Below are 22,881 nucleotides of genomic sequence, written 5' to 3' on the forward strand. Positions count from 1 at the left end.
AGTTTTCGTTTGCTTGTTTTAAATACTGTTTATCAGCTTTGGTTAAACCCATCAGTAGTTTGCAATTACTCTAAGGAAGTTATTTCAATTTGGTAAACTTTCTAAACTATATTGGGACACTTATTATCTGATTATTTAGTGGCTACAATTTATTATCAGTGAAACTACTATGTAAGCCAGTTCTTTATAAGCAGAACTGACGATTTTATAAATAAGGTATTTGTATTAAAGACAAAATACTTAAAGTATTCCCAGACTCAAAAACTAATGGAATTAGGAACATTTGTTTGTAAATATTGGTGTGAACGGAGAGAGGGAATGTAGAAAAGAAGCTCTGGGTCAAATCTTTTTATTGCGTACATTAATCTATACACACAATGTTTACTCTTGCCAAATACCTGGAGAGAAAAAAGTTAAAACAATGTAAATATAAATTTGTTCCATGAAAATGCAGACATGTTATGGTTAACTGGAATATGGGTAAATGTTGCCTCTACAATTTTGCTTGGAAAAGCTTTGATAGAATTTTAAAAACAAAGACACAACCAGGAAAATCTGATCCAGTTTTTAATCATTTCTATACCTTACTTCGCAAATTAAGTCTCAATGTTCTTTCTTTCCCAGACTTCATAGTATTTCCTGAAGGGTTTTTGCCTAAATAAAAAATATGACCCAGTTAAAATAGTGAAATAACAATATCACAGTTAATTTTTAAGTTATTTTCTATCTTGTTCTATTTGGTTTTACTAAACACAAATGGGCCTTATCCTTGAGCTAATTCAGAAATGTAGCCTATGCCCTAATACAGAAAATTGCCATTCATTGACTGCATATTCAATATATTTTAATTAATGATTAAATAAGTCTTTATTCACTGACTCTACAGTTAATCTGAAAATTTAAGTTTCCATTTAGTGGAATTCCACTCTGGCCAAGATGTAGTAAAAAGGATTGGAGTTACCTTTTCATCTAAAACAATCAAAAATGGAAAAAATAGATGAAATAGTTCACATAATGTGCAAAATATAAAACAACAGTTCACAAAATGCTGGATATCACGGAATGAAAGGCAGTAATTTCTAAGAGGTTAAAAACAAGTGACATGACTACTATGATTTCCCCAGCTTAGTTTCTTGAGAGAGTTTTGAAGCAACAGCACAGACAGGGAACCCAATTGAAACTCAGTGGAAACCTATGGCAAGGAGATTAGGCTGAGAGCCTAGAGAAACCAAAGAAGCTAGACTCTGCCAGGCATAGCACTGGAGAAAAAAGAGTTGCACAGAGAGAGAACTCCAGAGAGCTTTACAGGGTCCCCCAGTGAGTATTCAGTTGGGTATTGATCAGTGCATGTATATGAGAAAACTACTGAGGCTAACGAAAGATGCACCTGGAAAGACTAGAGATAACAGTATCCAGTGGTCACTCAGGGCTGGGAGGAATTACTGTTCCAAACAGGCTCATTTGTCAGGGGTGTTGGGTAGAGTACATAGAAAGATCTCTTCACAGTAAAGAGGAAGAATTAGCCCCAGACTGAGTACTATCCTTGTGCCATCTAAGAAATCTTAAAAGCAGACGCAAAAGAATTGAACTGTTTCCAAGTAATTTATCTGCATCCCAAAACAAAACTCAAGACCACTTATAGGGATACAAAAATATCAAGCAACCAACCAGTCAGGTAAAATTCACAATGTTTGGCATCTAATTAAAACTTATCAGGCATGCAAAGAAACAGGAAATACAAGCCATAATAAGGAGATAAGCAATCAATCAAAACCGAACCAGAACTGACACAGAGGTTAGAATTGCAGAAAATGAAATTAAAAGTTATTCTAACTGTATTCCATGTGTTCAGAAAGTTAAGTAGATATTTAAAAACCCAAATTGAACTTCTAGGGTTGAACACTACAATATGTGAGGTGAAAAATGTACTGGATGAATTAACAGCAGAGCAGACATTGGAGAAGAAAAGATTAGTGAGCTTGAAGAGATAGCAACAGAAACTATCTGAAATCAAGCACAAGGAGAAAAGGTAATTATAATGAGTAGGGCATCAATGGAGTCCCTAAGGGATAGAAGAGACAGAATGAAACACATTTGAAGAAATAATGGGCCCAAAGCTTTTCAAAGTCGATGAAACCTGTAAACCTACAGATTCAAGTAGTTCAGTAAACCCCAAGCAAAGAAAATAAGAAAACTATTCCAAGACACTTCATGATAAAACTGGGCAAAACCACTGATAAAGAGAAAAACCCTAAAGATAGAGAAAAATTGACATGTTAAAAATAATAGCAAAGTTCCACCTGAAACAGCAAGAGAGAAGATGGTAGAGCAACAGCTCCGAGGTCCTGAAACTTAAAAAGAAAAAATATGTCAAATAGAATTCTATACCCCGAGAAAATACCTTTGAATATTACTATGAAATATATTTCAGATGTTCAAATTTGGAAGAATTCATCTCCAGCAGACCTGCACTACTAAGAAGGAAAATGATAACGTAGAGATATAGATCCACACAAAAGAGTGAACGCCGGTAACTGTAATTACATGGATAAATATATGATTTAAAAAAAAAAAAACTTAAATCTTAGAAGACAACTGAGTGGCTGGAGGTGAAGCCTGGGCTGGAGGGGTGGGGTGAGAAGGCGCCGCGCCAGTTAAAGGGCAAAGGTTGCCTTGCGCCTGCGCCTTGTGCTCCTGACTGGCTGCGCTCCCTGCCCCCAACACCGCCTTGGCCTGGGAAACGGTCCCAGAGCTGCTGAGCCGACCTACTGGTGTCATGGCAGCCCCGAAGACAGCAGCTGTGGGGCCGTTGGTGGGAGCGGTGGTCCAGGGCACCAACTCCACTCGCTTTCTGGTTTTCAATTCAAAAACAGCGGAACTACTTAGTCATCACAAAGTGGAATTAACACAAGAGTTCCCAAAAGAAGGATGGGTGGAACAAGACCCTAAGGAAATTCTTCAGTCTGTCTACGAGTGTATAGCGAGAACGTGTGAGAAACTTGATGAACTGAATATTGATATATCCAACATAAAAGCTGTTGGTGTCAGCAATCAGAGGGAAACCACTGTAATCTGGGACAAGTTAACAGGAGAGCCTCTCTACAATGCTGTGGTGTGGCTTGATCTAAGAACCCAGACTACTGTTGAGGATCTTAGTAAAAAAATTCCAGGAAATAGTAACTTCGTCAAGTCTAAGACAGGCCTTCCACTCAGCACTTACTTCAGTGCAGTAAAACTTCGTTGGATGCTTGACAATGTGAGAAACGTCCAAAAGGCTGTTGAAGAAGGTAGAGCTCTTTTTGGTACCATTGATTCATGGCTTATCTGGAGTTTGACAGGAGGAGTTAATGGAGGTGTGCATTGTACAGATGTAACAAATGCAAGTAGGACAATGCTTTTTAATATCCATTCTTTGGAATGGGATAAAGAGCTCTGTGACTTTTTTGAAATTCCAATGGACCTTCTTCCAAATGTCTTCAGTTCTTCTGAGATCTATGGCCTAATTAAAACTGGAGCCCTGGAAGGTGTGCCAATATCTGGGTGTTTGGGGGACCAATGTGCTGCATTAGTAGGACAAATGTGCTTCCAGGAGGGACAAGCCAAAAACACCTATGGAACAGGTTGCTTCTTACTGTGTAATACAGGTCGTAAATGTGTGTTTTCTGAACATGGCCTTCTGACCACAGTAGCTTACAAACTAGGCAGAGAGAAGCCAGCATATTATGCACTGGAAGGTTCTGTTGCTATAGCAGGTGCTGTTATTCGTTGGCTAAGAGACAATCTTGGAATTATAGAGACCTCAGGAGACATTGAAAGACTTGCTAAAGAAGTAGGAACTTCTTATGGCTGTTACTTTGTCCCAGCCTTTTCAGGGTTATATGCACCTTATTGGGAGCCCAGTGCAAGAGGGATACTCTGTGGCCTCACTCAGTTTACCAATAAATGTCATATTGCTTTTGCTGCATTAGAAGCTGTTTGTTTCCAAACCCGAGAGATTTTGGAAGCCATGAACCGTGACTGTGGAATTCCACTTCGTCATTTGCAGGTAGATGGAGGAATGACCAACAACAAAGTTCTTATGCAACTACAAGCAGATATTCTTCATATTCCAGTAATAAAACCCTTTATGCCTGAAACAACTGCACTAGGAGCTGCCATGGCAGCAGGGGCTGCAGAGGGAGTAAGCGTTTGGAGCCTTGAACCCCAGGCTTTGTCGGTTCTCAGGATGGAACGATTTGAACCACAGATCCAGGCCACAGAAAGTGAAATTCGTTATGCCACATGGAAGAAAGCCGTAATGAAGTCAATGGGTTGGGTTACCCGTCAGTCTCCTGAAAGTGGTGATCCTTCTATCTTCTCTAGTCTGCCTTTGGGATTTTTTATAGTGAGTAGCATGGTAATGCTAATTGGAGCAAGATATATATCGGGTGTACCATAATAATACCAGCTATGGAGTCCCAAGATGTAAACATTTTACATAATGAAAGCATACAGCAGTTCTGCCTCTTAATATAATGACACTATTATAGACTCTGATTTTGTTTATAAACCACTTGCTACATGACCCATGAAAACCCTAGACTTGTGACCTGAAATAAAGAAAATACGTTAGAAGAGCACTGTAGAAATATTGGGTGTGTTTTTTTTAACATCGACAGGGTTGGGCCAGCCATCTTGAAGGCTGGCCCCCTCCATTGCCATAACATTCTGCCCCATTCTTTCTAAAATATAGGCTATTCAGATTCTATTCATGGAATCTTTTTATTAACTATCCTCTAACACTTATGGACCCAGATTTGGTTCTTTGTGTTACACACACTTGATTAAGAGGTGTAATTAATCTGCTAAAATTAAGGGACTTTTTGTCATTGTTATTCTTGTTTTTAATAGGCTACAAGTCCTCCTTTCTACATATTAGAGAGACTACATCTTAACTGAATGTTTAATGGAAATATTTGCTAAATTCTTACAATAGAAATTTAGTATTCTCATAGCTTAGATATTTTCCTGAAAAATATTTGCCAAATTGAAATTTGTTAGACAATTTACATGGTCTCACTAATTACTATTTTACTGAATTATTGTGTGAATCCTAGAGGGACAGGGACACTATTTCCCTTTTTTATATCATGTCTATATCATATAGAGTAGCTCATTTATAAGTTAAAAGTACATTGTAGTCAGTAGATTATAACATGGATGATCCTAAATACTTTAAGGTAAACAGCTATATACATTTTGGGGCAATGTGTATACATATTATTTATCAGGAGAAACCTACAAAGGCAGTATTTAAAAGTTAAGTATGTTTTATGCTGCTACAAAAAGTATATTATGATTGCACCAATATTTCTTATAACTTACCCTTTTATTTAATATATTAGCTGGATATATGCTGGGAAAAAACACTAGAATATTTCAGAAAATATTGCTTTCAAGTAGGAAAAAACAAATGACTGTTCAAACAAAAATAATAATATAGTATGAAATGTAAGCACGTCTAAAAGAAAACAATAGCAAAGAAGTGGATAAATGAAGGTGTAGTAGTTTGAGACTCATATACTGTGTGGAAAATGATGTATCACTTGAAGTTATAGTGATAATGAAAGATATATACTATAAATCCTGAAATAACAAAATCTTATAATTAAAAATATATACTAGAACTACCAAAATATTCAATTCTAAAGATACAAAACAGATGAGGAACAAAGAAAAGGTAGGAAAATATATTTAACCCTAACCATACCAACAAGCACGTTAAATGTAAATGATTTGATTACCCCAATTAAAAAGGAAACTTGTCAGATTTAAAAAATAAGACCAAAATATACACTGCCTCTAAGAAACATACTTTACACATAAGAGAAAAATGGTCAAAAATAAAATGATAGAAAATGGATATACCAAGTTAATAATAATAAAAAAGAAATATCAGAAAGTAAATTTCAAAACAAAGAATATTAAAAGTGATAAGATCATTTGCAATGATAATGGGGTAAATTCAAGAGGACATAACAATTCTAAATATTTATGCACCTCATGATGGAGCTTCAAAATACATAAAATCTTATAGAACTGAAAGGAAAAATAAAAAGTTGTGCAATTACAGGAAGATATTTCAATACCTCTTCCTCAATATTTGATAGAAAAAGTAGTTAAGAATTTACTAAGATATGGATTTTAACAATACTATCAAACAACATGACTTAATTGACATTTATGGAAAATGCCACCCAACAATAGGAGAATACATATTCTTTTCAAGTGCACAGTGAATATTTACCAAGATTGACCATATAGAGGCCAAAAAGCAAGCCTCAAAAAATTAAAAAAGGTTTCTTACAAAGTATGGTGTCTGAGCACATTAGAATTATACATCGACACTAGAAAAATCTTTAGAAAAGTCCCCAAACATTTGAAGACTAAGTGACAAACTTTAAAATAATTGATAAGTTAAAGAGATAAAGAGGGAAAATAGAAAGTATCTGGAATTGGGTGAAAATGAAAGCACAACATATTAAAATTTATGAGAGATTGTTAAAGCAGTACTTAAGAAGAATTTTACGGAACTAAATGCCTGTATTAGAAGGGAGAAAAGGTCTTAAATCACTAACCTCTGCTTCTACCTTAAGAAACGAGAAATAGAGTAATAAATTAAGCCCAAGCTAAATAGAAGAAGTAAAGAAATAGTAAAGATGAGAGCAGTAGTAATCAATTAATTCTAAAGAAGATACAAAACAGATATAGAAAATAGAAAACAATAACAAAATGGCAAAATTGATATAACCAAAAGTTCGTTCTTTCAGAGTGTGAATGTGATAAACTTTTAGCCTCCGTTACTAGAAAAAAAGGAGAGAAGACAAAAATTATCCATATCAGGAATGAGATTGACATTACTACTACAGGTCCTGTAGGATATTAAGGATAGTAAAATGAGAATATAGAAATATTATGAAAACCTTATGCCAGTAAATTTGATGACTTAGATAAGATGAACAAATTCATTGGAAAACACAAACTTCTTAAACTCAGGAAAATATAGATAACCAGAATGGCTCTATATCTCTTAAAAATACTGAATTTCTAGCTTAAAACCCCCCTTACAAAGAAAACCTCAAGCTCAAGTGGCTTCTTTCACACTTATAAGGAAGAAATAATGCCTATTCTACACAAATTTTTCCAGAAGACTGTAAAGAAGGGAATGTTCTCAAACTCATTCCATGAGGCCAGGTTTATAGCATTATCCTGGTTCCAACACCAGGAAAAGAAGATGTTACAAGAAAAAACAACTGTGGACCAACATCTGTCATAAACATGGATGCAAAAATTCTGAACAAAATTTTAGCAAATTAGTTTATCAATATTTGAAAAGAATAATACATCATGACCAAGTGAGGGAATGTAACAATAGGATAATGAGTCAGCATAATTAGAAGACTCAATGTACTTCACCAGATTAACAAACTAAAAAAGAAAAACTACATGAGATAGAAACTACACAGTAACCAGAATACTTAAAAAACAAAACAAACAAAAAAAGAGTGCCTCTACCAAATGCTAGTAAAGATGTAGAAGAACTTGCCTTTCATGTTTCTTGTGAAAATGTAAAATAGTGTAAGCACTTTGGAAAACACTTTGAGAATTTCTTCAAAAATTAAATACACATATGATCCTAGATATTTACCCAAGAGAAATGAGAACATATGTCCATACAAAGACTTGTTCACAGGACTTATTATGGCCAAAAGTTGTTTACAACTCAAATGGCCACCAACAGGTAGAAAGATAAACAAACTATGATATATCCACACAAAGGGATACTATTTGGTAACAAAAAGAAATGAACTATTGGTAAACACTATAACATAGTCAAATTTCAAAATAATTAAAGGAAATAAGCCAGACGAAAAAAGTATAGTATGATCCTGTCCTTAGAAGATTCTAGAAAATTCAAAGTATTGTACAGTGTCAGAAAGCAGATCAGTAGCTGCCTGGGAGCTGGGAGAGGGGTGATGAGAAATTGGCAGGAAGGCTTAGGAGGCATGATTTTAAAGGGGCACGAAGAAAATTTGGGGGGGGGAAATATATATTTATTATAGTAATTATTGCGGTGGTTTGGAGGATAAATACATATGTCAAAATTAATCAAATCAAACACTTTAAATATTTGCAGTCAATAATACCTCAGTAAAACTATTTTTAAAAGGAGAAAATTATCTTCAAACTCTTAAGGAATATAGCCAAAGTTTATTCAAGTAGCTTAATCTCTGCTCTTTATTATGCATACTGATGTATCCTCACTGAGTCTGCAGTGAGCTAGCATGGGGTGTACCAGTTCCTCTCTAGCAGGTCTGTGAGCTCTATTTGAAGTCATTTGTGTGATTAGGCTGGAGAAGTACATGATAATGTCTACAATCATTTAAAACAAATTAATTTCTCATTTCATTCTATCCGGTCATAATTCTCCTTCTGGGACTTATTCCAAATGACCTTATGAAGAGTTACAAACAAAGATGTCATAAGAAAATCAGAAATAAAAGTCCTCAAACTCAGCATCTCACTCTCACTCCTTCCATATGCACATTCCTGTGCTTATCAGCTTATCTTTTTTAGGTATCTTTGCCTTTAAAAGTCTCATTTTCTTAACTTAACTCATAGGATATTGGTAAATTACAATACTTTACCCCAAGGCTATAAAGGAGCTTCTGTATATTTTATTATAAAATTATCTAATTAATAATTTCTCTATATTGCCACTAAGCAGAACTACATGGTGAAATTATGATGATGGGGTCTCACTGCACGCATGTTATGAAACAGCAAGTCATCATTTAATGTCAGGCATATGTGCGAGTGAGAGAGCATGAGCTGGAACACTAACCAGGAGAAAGAAAAGCACCTAATTCTGATGCTATTTTCCGAGAAGCCATTTTGTAAATTTAAATTGTGGCTGGGAGGGGAAGAGGACAGTAAGAAAGAATAGTGAGAGAGAGAAAAAGTTGGAGGACAGGAAGAGAAAGAGAGAGAGAGGAGAAGAAGAAAAGAGAAACAAGGTGAGGAAGGGAAAGAAATGTTAAAGGTATCCGAAGAGAAGACAGATGTATTATTAAATCTAATTAAAAACACCTCATGTGATATAAATGTAGAAGCAGCACTAAACAGCTAGATCATTTCTAACTGAGCTCTGGGAATGGAAACCATATACACTGCACTGAGAGAGATAAGCATCTCCCCCTCCCCACCCTACTCAGAATCTGAATTATTATCTGTTTGTGTGTGATGTCTGGTGCTTATATTATCATTTTGATATTAATATTCATAATCTACCAAGGAACCTATTGTTTCACTCATGGTAAGCCCTCGTTCTCAATGCGTGAGTCTAAATGTTACATTATACAATCCTCATTTTGGTGGGAAATTATGTACCAACTCTATGACTGCTCTATATGGAAAATTTGCTTTCATGCCTTTTTTTAAATCTTGTGAACTAATAAGATCCCCTAGGGTAATCTTCCAGCAAAGTCTAGAATAAATACAATACCATCTCAGTAAGTCACCTACTTTAACCTCCCACTGAAATGACAGCTCTATAGTCTGTCTATATTCTGATTGTTTCAATCAATACAAAATGAATAAACTTAATATTTAAACAGCCCCCATCGTTTCCATCAACAACCTTTACAGCTCAATTTATTTGAGGCTTGGAGAAATTGCATGTGATCCTTGTTCTCTATGTGTTTAGCATACATTATACTTCATTATCATATCAGCCCTCAACAAAATGATTTATTTTAGAAAAGAAAACAAGAGAAGGCCTTGACCTTTGGTGGGAAAAAAAAAAACAGAAGGTGGTAAGACTGTAGTGTTAATCTCATATTAAACTATCTATGAAATTCAGTTTACCGTTACGAAAACTAACAAACCTTTCTTATATTCAGTTATTAGAATATGTTTTTCAAGTGTCATAGGAAAGTCAAGTTTGGAAAATATTTATAATGCCAAAAATAGTAAGGAAACACTATACTGTCTATACCAGTAGCTTTGAAACAGAGTTGAGCAAAACCAGGACAAAAATGTTCTAGTAACTACAAATAATGACAACTCTATTTTGTTTAGATTCTTCTCCAAACAGAGGTAGACAATATGCTTAATTGCACCTCCCTGCTTCCAACTTTGTGGGCCTCAGCAATGTGCCAGAGCAGGGGATGAATAGACAACCTGGGAAAGAATCTTTAATTAGGTTCTCTCTCTCTCTCTCTCTCTGCTCTCTCTCTGCTCGCTCGCTCTCTCTCTCTTTCTCTCTCTCTCTGCTCTCTCTCTCCTCTGAGAAAAAGTTTGTCTGGCCTCAAGTGCACGTCACTGAATCAACTGATCACTTCTTCCACATTCTATTTCAAATAGGTCATAGATATTTACCATTAGCTCGGTTTTACAATTAACAACATTGAGGAAAATAACAAGAAAATCATCTTCACCATCCAAAAAAGTTATAGCGTTAGCATTTAGGAGATGATTCATCTGGGGAATATGATTAGTTCTGTAGAGTTTGGTATTCTCAAAAATAGTGTTCTCAAAGAAAACTCCAAGACTACATTCATGTGCAAGAAGAGGTTGTAGTTAGGTAAGGCTCAAGAGACCGTCTAATCCAACATCATCTAATACAATGAAGTAGGTGAAAATTTTAAGTCACTTACTAGATGTCATTAAAACATGTTGAAAGAAAGATTAGAAAAAAAGTTTTTAGATTTTTAATGTTCCTTTAATTTCACCCAATTGATAGTGCTTTTCTTGGACTACATCTACCTATACCTACTATCTAAAAGATGAAAGTGAAGGTAATAATAACCATTTATTAGACTTCTTATGAAACTTAAGTAATGTCTTGACCAATGAATAATTTGGGGCACATTTACATACTCATACACGCATACAAATTCTATGGCCCATTAAGGCAGACGCATTCTGGAAGATTCTGAACTATAATGAAATAATTCTCTGTTCACTCATGATTTTCTATTCCTGAAAAAAAAAATGTTTACAGATTCTCTGGGGAATCATTTCTTTAGTCACAAAATGTGCCAGAAATTGGCAAGTGAACTGGCAGGTGTATCATTCTTTTCTAGATACAAAGCTTGTTACTAACTTCCGTAACATTTGTTTCCTTTCAGATTTGCCGGTTCACCCCTTCCTATCAAAGAAAGAAGGAAATTTCCTTCTCCTTCTCCTGTTTGTCTCTGTCTTTTCCCTTCTTCATTCTCTTCTTTGTCTTTTTCTTTTTTTCTGAAACAAATTCATTGAGTCATATCATATGGTATTTACTACTCGTATTCACAAACATCAAAAGGATGGCAATCTGTTTAATATCCTGCAGATGAACATGCGCTAAAAAGTGGCATTGGCAATTGGGCATTTGCTGCCCACTGGGCACCAAGCAGCGATATGCTAAAGATTTGGCGTGCTGTTCCATAGAGAAGAATGACATTCATTACAGTTGTATCAAAAACAAATTATCTACCAAATGTTTGCCTCAATAAGTACTTGGACAATCATTTGTCTGTCTTTCATTCATCCCTTCACAGCTTCTACCCTTCAGCTCTTGTCAATGTCCAGTACTTTGTATTTGTGTTCTTCTCTCATTTGTTTTTGTGAGTTCACTACAGTTTCACTTTCTTATACCAGCCCCGACATGTATTATGAGAATCATGCAATGCCCAAATAAGAGGAACAAGGACAAAAGCAAAATATTTTAATAGCATCTCATGGTGTCTCATTTTTGTCATGTAACATATAGCTGCTACTGGAGAACTGCAGGTATTTACTTTTCATTTTCCAGATGTCAAAGACTGTTATAAGTCAACCTACAATTTAGAAAGAGAAACTTTTACATTTAAAATATATCCCATCATAGTTCATTTTGCTCCTATAACAGAATACCTGACACCGAGTAATTTATAATAAACAGAAATGTATTGGCTCACAGTTCAGGAAAAAGGGAAATCGTAGATCAAGGGGCCAGCATCTTGTGAGGGCCTTCTTGCTGTGATGTTGCATGGTGGAAGGCAGAAGGTAAGAGGGGACTAACTTGCCCTTTTATAACAGCACCAGTCCCACTCATCAGGGTGGAGCCCTCATGGCCTAATCACCACTCCAAGTTCCTACCTCTTACAGCTGTTACAATAGCAATTAAATGTCAACATCTGTTTTGGAGGAAACAAACGTTGAAACTATAGCATACACCTCATGAATTTTAGCTGGAAATTAGAAATCACAGATGTCAGACCCGTTATCTTAAAGATTTAGAAACTGGGTTGCAGAGGAAGTTATGGTTCCAGGTCCAAGGATTGGTTTGTGCCTGATAATGCAGGGATTAGAACCCAGGGGAGCTTTCTTCTATACGACACTGCCAATTTTCTTTGAAGATTTCAATTTTAAGAATAAAAACAGTTTTCTCCAAGCTCATATTTGGAGATATTTGTAAATGCAGTAATAATCACACAGGGGTTTCTCTCCAACATTCAATTAATTCCTGAGGAAAGAGGTGTGTCAGGGGAACTGAATTTAAAATTGCTTTTCTCTTCCTTCCCCTTCATTCACACTTTTAGTTCAGGCATCACTATTATCCCCTGCCTGATATGGTACAGTAAACTGATTATCTTGTTCCATCTGTAGTTTATCCTCGACATTTATAATATGATTCTCCCTCCTTTCTGATTCCTTCCCCTTCTAATCTCTGGCACTGTTGGATTTTAACATCGTTTTCCCCCCAGGTCCCCAGATTCATCTTGTAAAGGTTACAACCCCTCACCTTATGACCCCTAGAAAGTCCCTGGTCTTTTTATCTTAAGACAGAGCCTTCTAGGTTTTCCCATGCTTTTCATAAAGGAAGATCCGAGCTCCAGCTCCGTATTCTCTCAAAGCCCTCCTGGTTGTTTTCATGGATGTTTCTTGAGCATCTTCTTCCCTAGTCCTTGCTCATCAGCACGATGTTTGTGGGCTCTGTTTGGTGTTGCCACAGGTGTTCTTAATCATCGCAGATCTGGATGATCAAGACAACAATTCATGACTCCAAGGAAGGGGGGTGATAAAAAGGCAAGAGGTGGTAAAAAGGCAAGGCACAGAATGGGCAAAAATATTTGCAAATAATATATCCGATGAGGGATTAATATCCAGAATATATAAAGAAATCCTACCACTCAATAACAAAAAACAAAAACAAAAACAAAAGCAACCAAATTAAAAACTGAGCAAAGGACTTTAATAGACATTTCTCTAAAAAAGATATACAAATTGCCAGTAAAAACAGGAAAAGATGCTTAACATCATTAGTCATTAGGGAAATGCAAATCACAATCACAGAAAGATACTATTAGGATGGCTATTCAATTAAAAAAAAACAGAAATAAGTGTTGGAGAGGATGTGGAAAAATTAAGACCTTTGTGCATTGCTAGTGGTTATATAAAATGTTGCAGTTGTTGTGGAAGACAGTATGGCAGTTCCTCAAAAAGTAAACATAGAATTACCATGAGTCAGCAATTCCACTTCTAACTATACACTCAAAAGGAGTGAAAACATGGGTTCAAACAGATATATGTACATCAGTGTTCATAGCAACATTATTCACAATAGCCAAAATTTGGAAGCAACACAAATGTTTGTGGAAAGATTAATGAATAAACAAAATCTGCTATGTACAATCAATGAAATGCTATTCAGCCTTAAAAAGGAGTGGGATGCTGACATTTGCTACAAAATGGATGAGCCTTGAGAACAATATACTCAGTGAAATAAGTCATACATAAAAACACAAATATTGTATGATTCTATTTATAAGAGGTGCCTGGAACAGTCAGATTCCTAAAAACAGAAAGTAGAATCATGTCATCAGATGCTAGGTAAAGGGAGTAATTATTTTTTAATGAGCATGCAGTTTCAGTTTGGGATGATGAAAAATTTCTGAAGATGGACAGTGGTGATGATTGCACAACAGTGTGAATGTACTAAATGTCACTGAATTGCCTTAAAATGGTTACAATGATAAATTTTCTATTGTGTATATTTTACCACATGAAAACTTTACTTTTTTGTGGTTATGACCCATCCAGGGCTGATATAAGTAACATCTAATACCACCTCATGGATCATGCCTCTCATGTAACAAATAACTTAAAATTATCATTATGCTAACAATTTCTAAATATGCTGTTAGCCCTTCTCCAAATTCATATATCCCCCCGGTTATTGTTTTTTTTTTAATAAAAAATGTCCTATTCTCCAAATAATAAAGTTCAGAGGTGATGTTTTTTCAATACGCATTTTAAGATAATATTCCCTAAGAAATACGGTAATATTTGCTACCCTGAAAACTTTCCACAATCCAAGTGAAATTCTCTCATTAGTCTCATGTTATACGAGTGTACTAGTGTAATTGCATTGAAATGAAAGTATAGTTAATTATGAACAATAGGAGAACAAAAAAAGGGAGAGATTGAAAGACCCATAGCAGAATTCTCATTAGAATGCTTCAAAAGAAGTCTTAACACATAGGGTTTATCTTAATTCAATTATTCTTGTCTTCTAGGAAAATACATGCTAATAATAAAGAACTTGACTTTGTGTGCTAAAATATATGCTCTAAAGCTAGTTTATCTTTAAACGTGGTACATTATCCATAAAGCATTAGTTTCAAATTTTAGTATTCTTTGCATAATAACCTTGAAATAATACGCATTTTAGTTTTCAGAATCTTCAAGAATGTAGAGAGATTTTTTTCACCACAGAGAGATTTAAGCCCTTCTCCCTGATCCTTATCTGTTCCCTTTCTCACGTTTCCTGGAAAAAAAAATGGGCATGACCCCAAGTGTGGCTCTGAAATTGTTGCTCTGTAAAGATATCCATCTGTTCCTTTCATTGTCTTCCTAGTCATATTTGACTGGGTTTGGGATGTCCAAATACATTTCTGTTATTGTCAATACTACAGAGCCAAGAACTCTTTGGACAAGTAAACTGCATTACAAGCAATTGCCTTATGCGTCCTCAGAAGAATTGCCCTTGCCGGGATCCAGAACCTTTATTGCCAGAGAGAATGTGGAATATTCAGTAGGAAAAAAACACACTTGATATTAGACCTGCTATCAAAATGACCATTTTAAAGATCATACTATGTAACAGAAAAAAAAACTCATCAAATGTCCAGTGAATATGGCATTTTAAACTTGACCTTTCCTAATGGGCTAATATTTCAGAAATTTTTATTTTTCATGGATGTTTTAAATAGTTTATATCTCATACATTTTACTTGATATAACTACATAAGGTTAAACAGAATATATAAATTATATAAGAAGACATAATTTCTGTTTATTCTTCTCTAGGGTGTAATCACAGGGCCAATTTTTTAAAATGCAACAGAAAATTCATTGAGCTGGAGGTTTTTTCCTAATGAATAAGCATAGACTTGAATTTTATTCTTTTTATTCCCAGAGATCTTCTGGATCAATCTTGAATTATAACTTGCTTCTGAGTTGCTACCTCTTAAAGCACAAATATTTATAGAAGTATGTTTTTGGTAAGTACTTCTATTTTTACAAATAGAAAATTTTACAGATTTTAAATCCAGATATGGAAAACCCTAGATAGTGGTACTATATCACTAGATTCATTAATCCCATTGTCGTTTACTGAGTGTCCTGTATATACCAAGTATCATGTCAGCTAGACATTGGGAATATGAAGATGAATAAGATAATTTACCTATAAAAATGTATAGTTTTATAGCAGAGGCAAGCACACATATTAAATTAAAATGTGATAGCCATTTCCCTGGGCTACATCAGACTGGGGATAAAACCAAAGAAAATAATAAACATTATTTCTTGAAGATGTCTCATGGGAATGCCATCTCCTCATGCTCTTCCCTTTGGTCATGTAGGGCTGCTCCAGCATTCACGCTAAGATTTGCCTTAGAGCAGAGGCAATGGTGAGTGTTCTATTCACAAGAGTGCCATTTGTTTTGCTCACTATTCTTTACACAATCTCACCTATACATCTTCCTTTATAGGTATGTAGCCTTTTTCTTCCTTTCCACATCTAAAGAACATTTTAAAATATTCATTCTAGAACCCATCACCAGAAATTTTGACTTAATTTCTTGGCATATTTTTTGAATTATAGAAGTGATTCTAATCTGCAGCCACGTTTGAGAACTGCCCTAACAGACTTCCCACTATAATAGGTTTATTGACCCAACCAACTGAGCCAGCACACAATCAAGCCCAGCCTCATAGACCTAGAATCATTAAAAGGTGGTCTGGTCCCTGGCCTTTTTCATCCCTTGCTTCCGGGCTCTAAAATTGATTCTCAATAGGGCTGAAAGAGACTGAGATGAGAGAGGCTTGAACATCCTCTAGTCTACTAAAATGGGGAACGTTACTCCTATTACTCTACAATTTTCAGTACTCAATTCCAAGTAGATATAGGGAGATTGTTCAGCTATGTGAGCAAATAAATCCAGTTTCAGCTGCCAATTAGAGTTGGAATTCTATCATACGCAACTGGAAAGACTTCCACTAATATAACCTCCTTTCCAGGCTAAATTTTGTGTTACCTGCTCAGAGTTCCTATAAATTATTGTACACTCCTCTAGGAGCAGTTAACAAATAGCATCTTAATTACATGTTTATCTCCTTTGTCTACTAGACCACAAGCTTTCTTAAGCTAGGAGCTCTCTTATTTCTGTGTCTATGTGTATTCTTTTCCAGTAGAGTTTGGCAGAGAATAGATGTTCAATTAAAAAGAAAACAAAATGTGATGAATGGGTAAAAAATGAATAGCTCCCTAATATTTAAAGCCTTTATATTATTTCTTCAGCAGAAGTAACATCTAAAATTCTAAAATGTTTCTAAAGAAACTTTTAATTAAAACATTTACAAAATAATATGGTCTGCCACTGTGGCTCATGTCTGTAATCACAGTGCTTTGGGAGGCCAAGGCAGGAGCATCATTTGAAGCCAGGAGTTGGAGACCAGCCTGTGCAGCATACTGAGACCCCATCTCTACAAAAATACAAAAATTAGCCAGGTATGGTGATGCATGGCTATAGTCCCAGCTACTCAGAAGGCTGAGGTAGGATAATCACTAGAAGCCAAGAGTTTGAGGTTACAATGAGCTATGGTAGTGCCACTGCATTCCAGCCTGGGCAATAGAACAAGACCAAATCTCTAAAAATTACAATAATAATAATAAAATAATAATATTAATACTGCTTAGCACATCAACAGTAAATCTTAAATTCCACTTAGCTGTCTACCCCACTGTGCTATCACATTCTAGTACTGAATACCTGTTGGCAAGTTGGCAGTATTTTAAGTCATGCATAAGATAGAGTAAAAAAAAAATCTAAGCCTAGAATTCTGAAGGTATCACATTTTACCCATTGTAAACACTGTGTTTTGAAAAATTGTACCTATCACTGTCTTCCATTAAGTCTTTCTTGATTTAACGCTAATGGGTCAATAAAATTACTCAAACTATGGCCAGCCATTGAACAGAATAAAGTTGATTATATCATTTATTTATTTATCTGTACTTATTTTTCTCTGAATTTTCTTCATTCAAAATGCAGCACATTTCCCTAATAAACACTTTGTTATTTTATTAAAGAATCACTGAGTATAAACATATCCTATCTGAAAAAAAATCAATATTAGATAGTAAAGTTGGAGTGATTGAACAGTGGGATATTAACAGGCATCTTGTCTGCGATATAAAAATCCAAAAGTGCAAATTCTTCTATTATATAACCTATAAAATTTCATGTGTCAAAATAGGTTATCACTCTCTTGAGACAATCACAACAAGCTCTAATCCATCTTTGCTCCAATTGATTAGAAAATTCCAATGTAATGAGTACCAGCCAACTTTAAGGTGCAATAGACTGTTTGTGTCCGCTCACCCTAATGCATGTGTTAAATGAAATATCAACCTTCTATATGATGAAATTAAAAGGTGGGGCCTTTGGGAGGTAATTATGTCATGAGTGTGGAGCCGTTGTGAATGGAATTGGTGCCCTTATAAAATAAATGCTAGAGAGCTCTCTTGTCCTCTTCTTCTGCCTTGTGACGATACAAGGGGAAGACTTTCTGCAACTTGGAAAAGGGTTCTCAGAATTGGAAGCTGCTAGCACCCTGACCTTGGACTTCCAGCCCCCAGAACTGTTAAGAGATAAATTTCTGTCATTTATAAGCCACTCAGTCTATGATACTTTGTTTTAGTAGTCTGAACTAAGACATACTGTTAACTAAAACTTTTTCCTAACTTTTAGCAATTATATCTTAAATTTGGATTTAATCTTGGACTTACACTTTAGACACTTTGCAATAAGTTAGATTGAAATGCATATTATTTTCATAAAGACTTATTTCTCAAATAAAATAATATATTCATATGCTAGCTTAGCCAATATTTTTGTTACAAGTATTTTATTAAAGCTGATTGAAAAATGAAGGATTTTTAAATCTTCTTTAGTTCTATTTCCCCCCATTTTAAAGGAATGAAAGGCACTAATTTTATAATAAGGTGAAAATCTACCAAAAAAAATGACAAAAGCAACGAAGTATTACAAACTTTAGGTATGGGAAGAAGACAAATAAAGAAATTAGACTACACTAAATAGCTTTATTTCCTAACATGATCCACTTGAAGTGTTTTCTATTTATCACAATGAATGAAGTCACTATCCAGTCTTCGAATCCAGAAACCTGAAAATCGTACTTAATATCTCTGTTCATCTTACCACACAGCTCCTCGCTCTCTAAACTATATCCATGTTGTCATAAAGTCTTGCCAAACTTAGATCATAAATATTGCTTAAATCTATTTACGTTTCTCCAGCTCTGCTACTGATACCCTAGTTCAATGTATTGCTGTTTCTGACCAAATATTTACTTTAACAGCGTCCTAACTATTGTCCTCACATCCTTCCAGGTTTTCACCATACCACTATCCCCTTTAGAAACAAGTGAGTTGCAACTTAAAATGAAAATTTAATTACTTCTCTTCTCCTCCTCTCTTTTTTTTCCACTATTCTAGGATTAATACCAAAACCTTTAATATGACCTTTGAGGCTCAGTGTGGTCTGGTCCTGCCTCATCTCCCAACTAGAGCCCCCTCACTCTCTAAGTTCTATATATATGAGCTTCCTTTAATTTCTGGAATGTAGCATTTGTCTACAGTGTTTAGTTATGTGTTTGAACCCATGTGTAGCAAAGCACTGTGTACAGGCTCTGTGTATTGGCAATAAATATCTTGGTGACTGTCCAGAATGAATAAATGAATGCATGAATAAATGAAGTATAATATTGCAGGATAATGTCATATTAAGTGGATATGTAGAAGCCAAACTTCTGCTCTGCCATGCAAAATACATATTTTAAGTTGTTTTCTTCAAAAAATAAGCCACTAGTCAGCACCATTGCATAACATATAAACAACTCATTACAAGTCAAAGCAATAGCTTTGATTCCCACATGACAGGGCATATTCATCTGCACTGTGATTAGGAATACAAAGGACCCTTACATATCATATGCATTAATTAAAATAATATTCATTTACAGTAATCTGTAGAAAATATCTTCACAAAGATGTTAAAAAAATTCACACACACAGAAAAACTCATATTTTGACTGAGAAAGATACAGACGCATTGGAAAGTAAAAATAACTCGAATAACAATTTCTTTGAAAGAATACAATTTTAAAATAAATGTGTGGTTCAGGCTGTTTTCTGAATGAGATGCTGAAGTGATTCTGAACTGAGAGAGTTGTAATCTAATCTGGTCCATTTATCCTATGACTCAGTGGATAAAAATCAATTGTGTGGAGGAAAGGAAATTAGAGGAAGGTTAAGTATCTACCATGAATTACACAATGTATTAAGGATTTAATATATATTATCTCTCTTAATCCTTGCAGCGACCTGGAGTGTTACCTACTGTTGTCTACAGTTTACTATTAGGAAACAGAGCCTGGAAATTACACAAATATTAAGGAGCAAACATTTTATTTGTTTGACTTTTCTAACAACATCTCTTGATTTCCTGTGACTAATTGCAGAGCTCTCCTTTCTGTATTTCTCCTTTTAAATAACTACTATAGATTATTTTAACCTTTGGGGATTATTTTCCTATACAGATTTCCAAGTTACTGTCCCCTTCTAACCCTTATTAGAAACTGTACTTTAGTGTTTTTTTGGTAGCTTTGTAATCTTCATTTCTACCATTCTCTGAATGAGATGATTTACCAAAGAGCAATTACTGATTTAAAAGTATTTTTTCTTTTGAAATTTGTCATTTATCTGAATAGTAAATGCTGAAATTTTAAAATTTTGATTTCATCAAAAATGTTTGATGTAACAATACTCCTATACATCTTTTGTTGCCTATCTTTTAAATTATATCTAATATAGCCTACCTCCAAAGACCATATGTTAAAGGATTATTTCTGGGCCACTGGTCAAATTTCCTGTATTTTAATCTTAACTTCTCAAAATAAACTATAAATTCTAAAGAAAATTACTTTAAAACAAAAAACTATTTATTCTTATAATACAAAATATTTAGACAAATGGTGAAACATTCTGATGTCTTTTACACAGTGTAAAGCATTAGATTTTTAGATTTTGGCTTAATGTTATTAAGTCATAGTCAATCATAGGGATGATTAGTTTATTTTGTTACTTTTCGATGAATAGTCTCTACTTTTAGAAGCAGTCCTGTTTGAATTAACCAATTAAAATGTCGACTCCAGTTTTACACAGCCAGTAACTAATCATCTTACTTCTAGCTGTCTTTCTGATTTTTATGTAAGAAAATGGTTTAAAAAAACTTTTATGTTTTAGTAAAAATAACTATAATTATTGAAAAATAAATCTTCCAAATCATCAACTTTTTGTGAGCACTAATTTTTTGTGGATTAATGGAAAGGTGATAGGAATAACAAATTTAAACTTGAAACTGTACTACCTATAAACTATTGTCAAAAATAATTCAAACTTAGATAAGGAAAGACTTTACTCCGAAAAACAAAAAAAGACTATTGCAATAAGGAAAATGCTCCAATCTCAGAAATCTCCAACCATCTCAAAATTAAACAGAAAAATTATTTTTCCCCCATAAGGTAAAGAAAGGTATTATGAATTAAATGTGTTCCTCCAAAAGATGTGTTGAAATTCTAATCTCCAGGACCTCAGAATGTGACCTTATTTGGAAATAGGGTCATTGCAGGTATTTAAAAAATGAGGCCATACTTGAGTAGTGTGAATCCTTAATCCATTATGACTGGTGTTATGATGAGACTGTGTAGATAGGAGGGAAGAATGCCACGTGAAGTTGGAGCAGATCCTGGAGCTCGGTGTTAAACATTCGATCTCAGTTTGCCCTGGTTCACTGCATACCATTTCAATCTGCAAATTCAATTCCTTTTTTAAAAAAATTATTATTTATTTATTTACTTACTTATTTTTATTTAATCTATTTTGTTCTCTTCTTTTGGGGTACCAGTTATGCATTTATTGGATCCCTGTGGATGGTATTTTATTTCTGTTATCAAGTACTTTGAGTGATTTCCTCAAGCCTATTATTATTTTGTGTCTTTGACTTTTTTATTTGTATTTATTTTAGTTTGTCATTCTAATATAGCTTTCATGTTTCTATTAATGCTTATTTTTGTCTTCCATTTCTATCTTAAGCTCTGCCTGATAACTTTTAATCTTTTGTTGCTTTATAATCTCCTTTGTATCATGGTGTCTCCTTTTATAGCTCTTTTTTCTCTGTATGTTTGTATATATGTGAATGTATGTATGTGTATTATAAATATTATATGTGTATATATTACATGCAAATGTAACTATATGGTTTGTAATTTCTTTGAAAGTATAAACGATTACTTGTCAGATGACTGTGTCTTTTTTATAACTACTTTGTGATGTATGTCTAACACTTATTGAGTATTTACTATTTGCAGACACAGCTCTAAACTCTTAATGCTAATTATATGATTTAACATAAATGCTTTATTTGCTTTGCATATACTATTGTACTTCTTTTTTTATAGAGATGGGGTCTTGCTATGTTGCCCAGGCTGGACTTGAACTCCTAGGCACAAGGGAAACTTCTGCCTCAGCCTTCCAAGTAGCTGGGACTACAGACTTGCCCCACTGCACTCAGCCACATACTTTTTTTTCTTTCCATATTTCTTCCTAATTATTAGCCATCTTTGAAGGAATAGGATGAGTTACTTGGAATTATAAAGCAGTGCGGCCAGGAGGGGATTGTAAAGTAAACTGAAGTTTCAGCCGACTCTATTGGGTGTGTTGTCTTGTTTGTCTGTAACACCTCCTTCTTTCCTCAACCAAGCTCAATCTCAGACCAAGGGTTTGCAAACTCAAATGCCTACAAGCACTATGTATACATAGGCATTGCAAGTGTATGATAAGCTTATGATAGGCAGGTCTACTTTTTACATTTAAAAACATTCTTTTTGTTAAAAATTATATACTAAGGTATTTTTCTCAATATTCTTACTCAAATTTCACTAAAAACAATAGTTACAAACAAAAAGATTAGCCATACGCACACACACTCAAAAAAAATTTAAAAAGCAAGAAAACTATGAAGAATTGAGACAGCACACTGAACTGATCTCAGTGAAATAAGGGAAGCTATCCCAATGCTAAACCAGACTATTAAGTACAACTAGCAAATGTTGAGAAGTCATCAGGAAGCTAAGGCAGCATGCTGAGAAGCAACACAGCCCGCATCGGACCTCAGGTAGAGCATATGTCTTCCCTCAAAATAAGTACCTTCATGCTGAAAGACATAT

At 34.6% G+C, this 22,881-nt stretch overlaps 1 protein-coding gene and 1 long non-coding RNA gene across 2 annotated transcripts in view; one reads left to right on the forward strand and one right to left on the reverse strand.

Annotated features, from left to right (window-relative positions):
* Positions 1-582: 582 nt before the first annotated feature.
* The window catches only part of LOC104006058 (uncharacterized), a 33,136-nt gene continuing 10,837 nt past the window's right edge, over positions 583-22,881 (reverse strand). Inside the window, exons 3-4 of the long non-coding RNA XR_001716898.3 lie at positions 12,809-13,039; positions 583-654 (exon numbers count right to left, since the gene is read on the reverse strand). This is a non-coding gene — a long non-coding RNA (uncharacterized LOC104006058). The remainder of the gene's footprint in view (positions 655-12,808; positions 13,040-22,881) is intronic.
* GK2 (glycerol kinase 2) lies at positions 2,768-4,616 on the forward strand. The gene is given in 1 exon segment (NM_001328287.1): positions 2,768-4,616. A coding segment is annotated over 1 exon segment (1,662 nt). The 5' UTR covers positions 2,768-2,776; the 3' UTR covers positions 4,439-4,616.

This window comes from Pan troglodytes, chromosome 3 (assembly GCF_028858775.2).
Source record: "Pan troglodytes isolate AG18354 chromosome 3, NHGRI_mPanTro3-v2.0_pri, whole genome shotgun sequence".
NCBI classification, from domain to species: Eukaryota; Metazoa; Chordata; class Mammalia; order Primates; family Hominidae; genus Pan; species Pan troglodytes.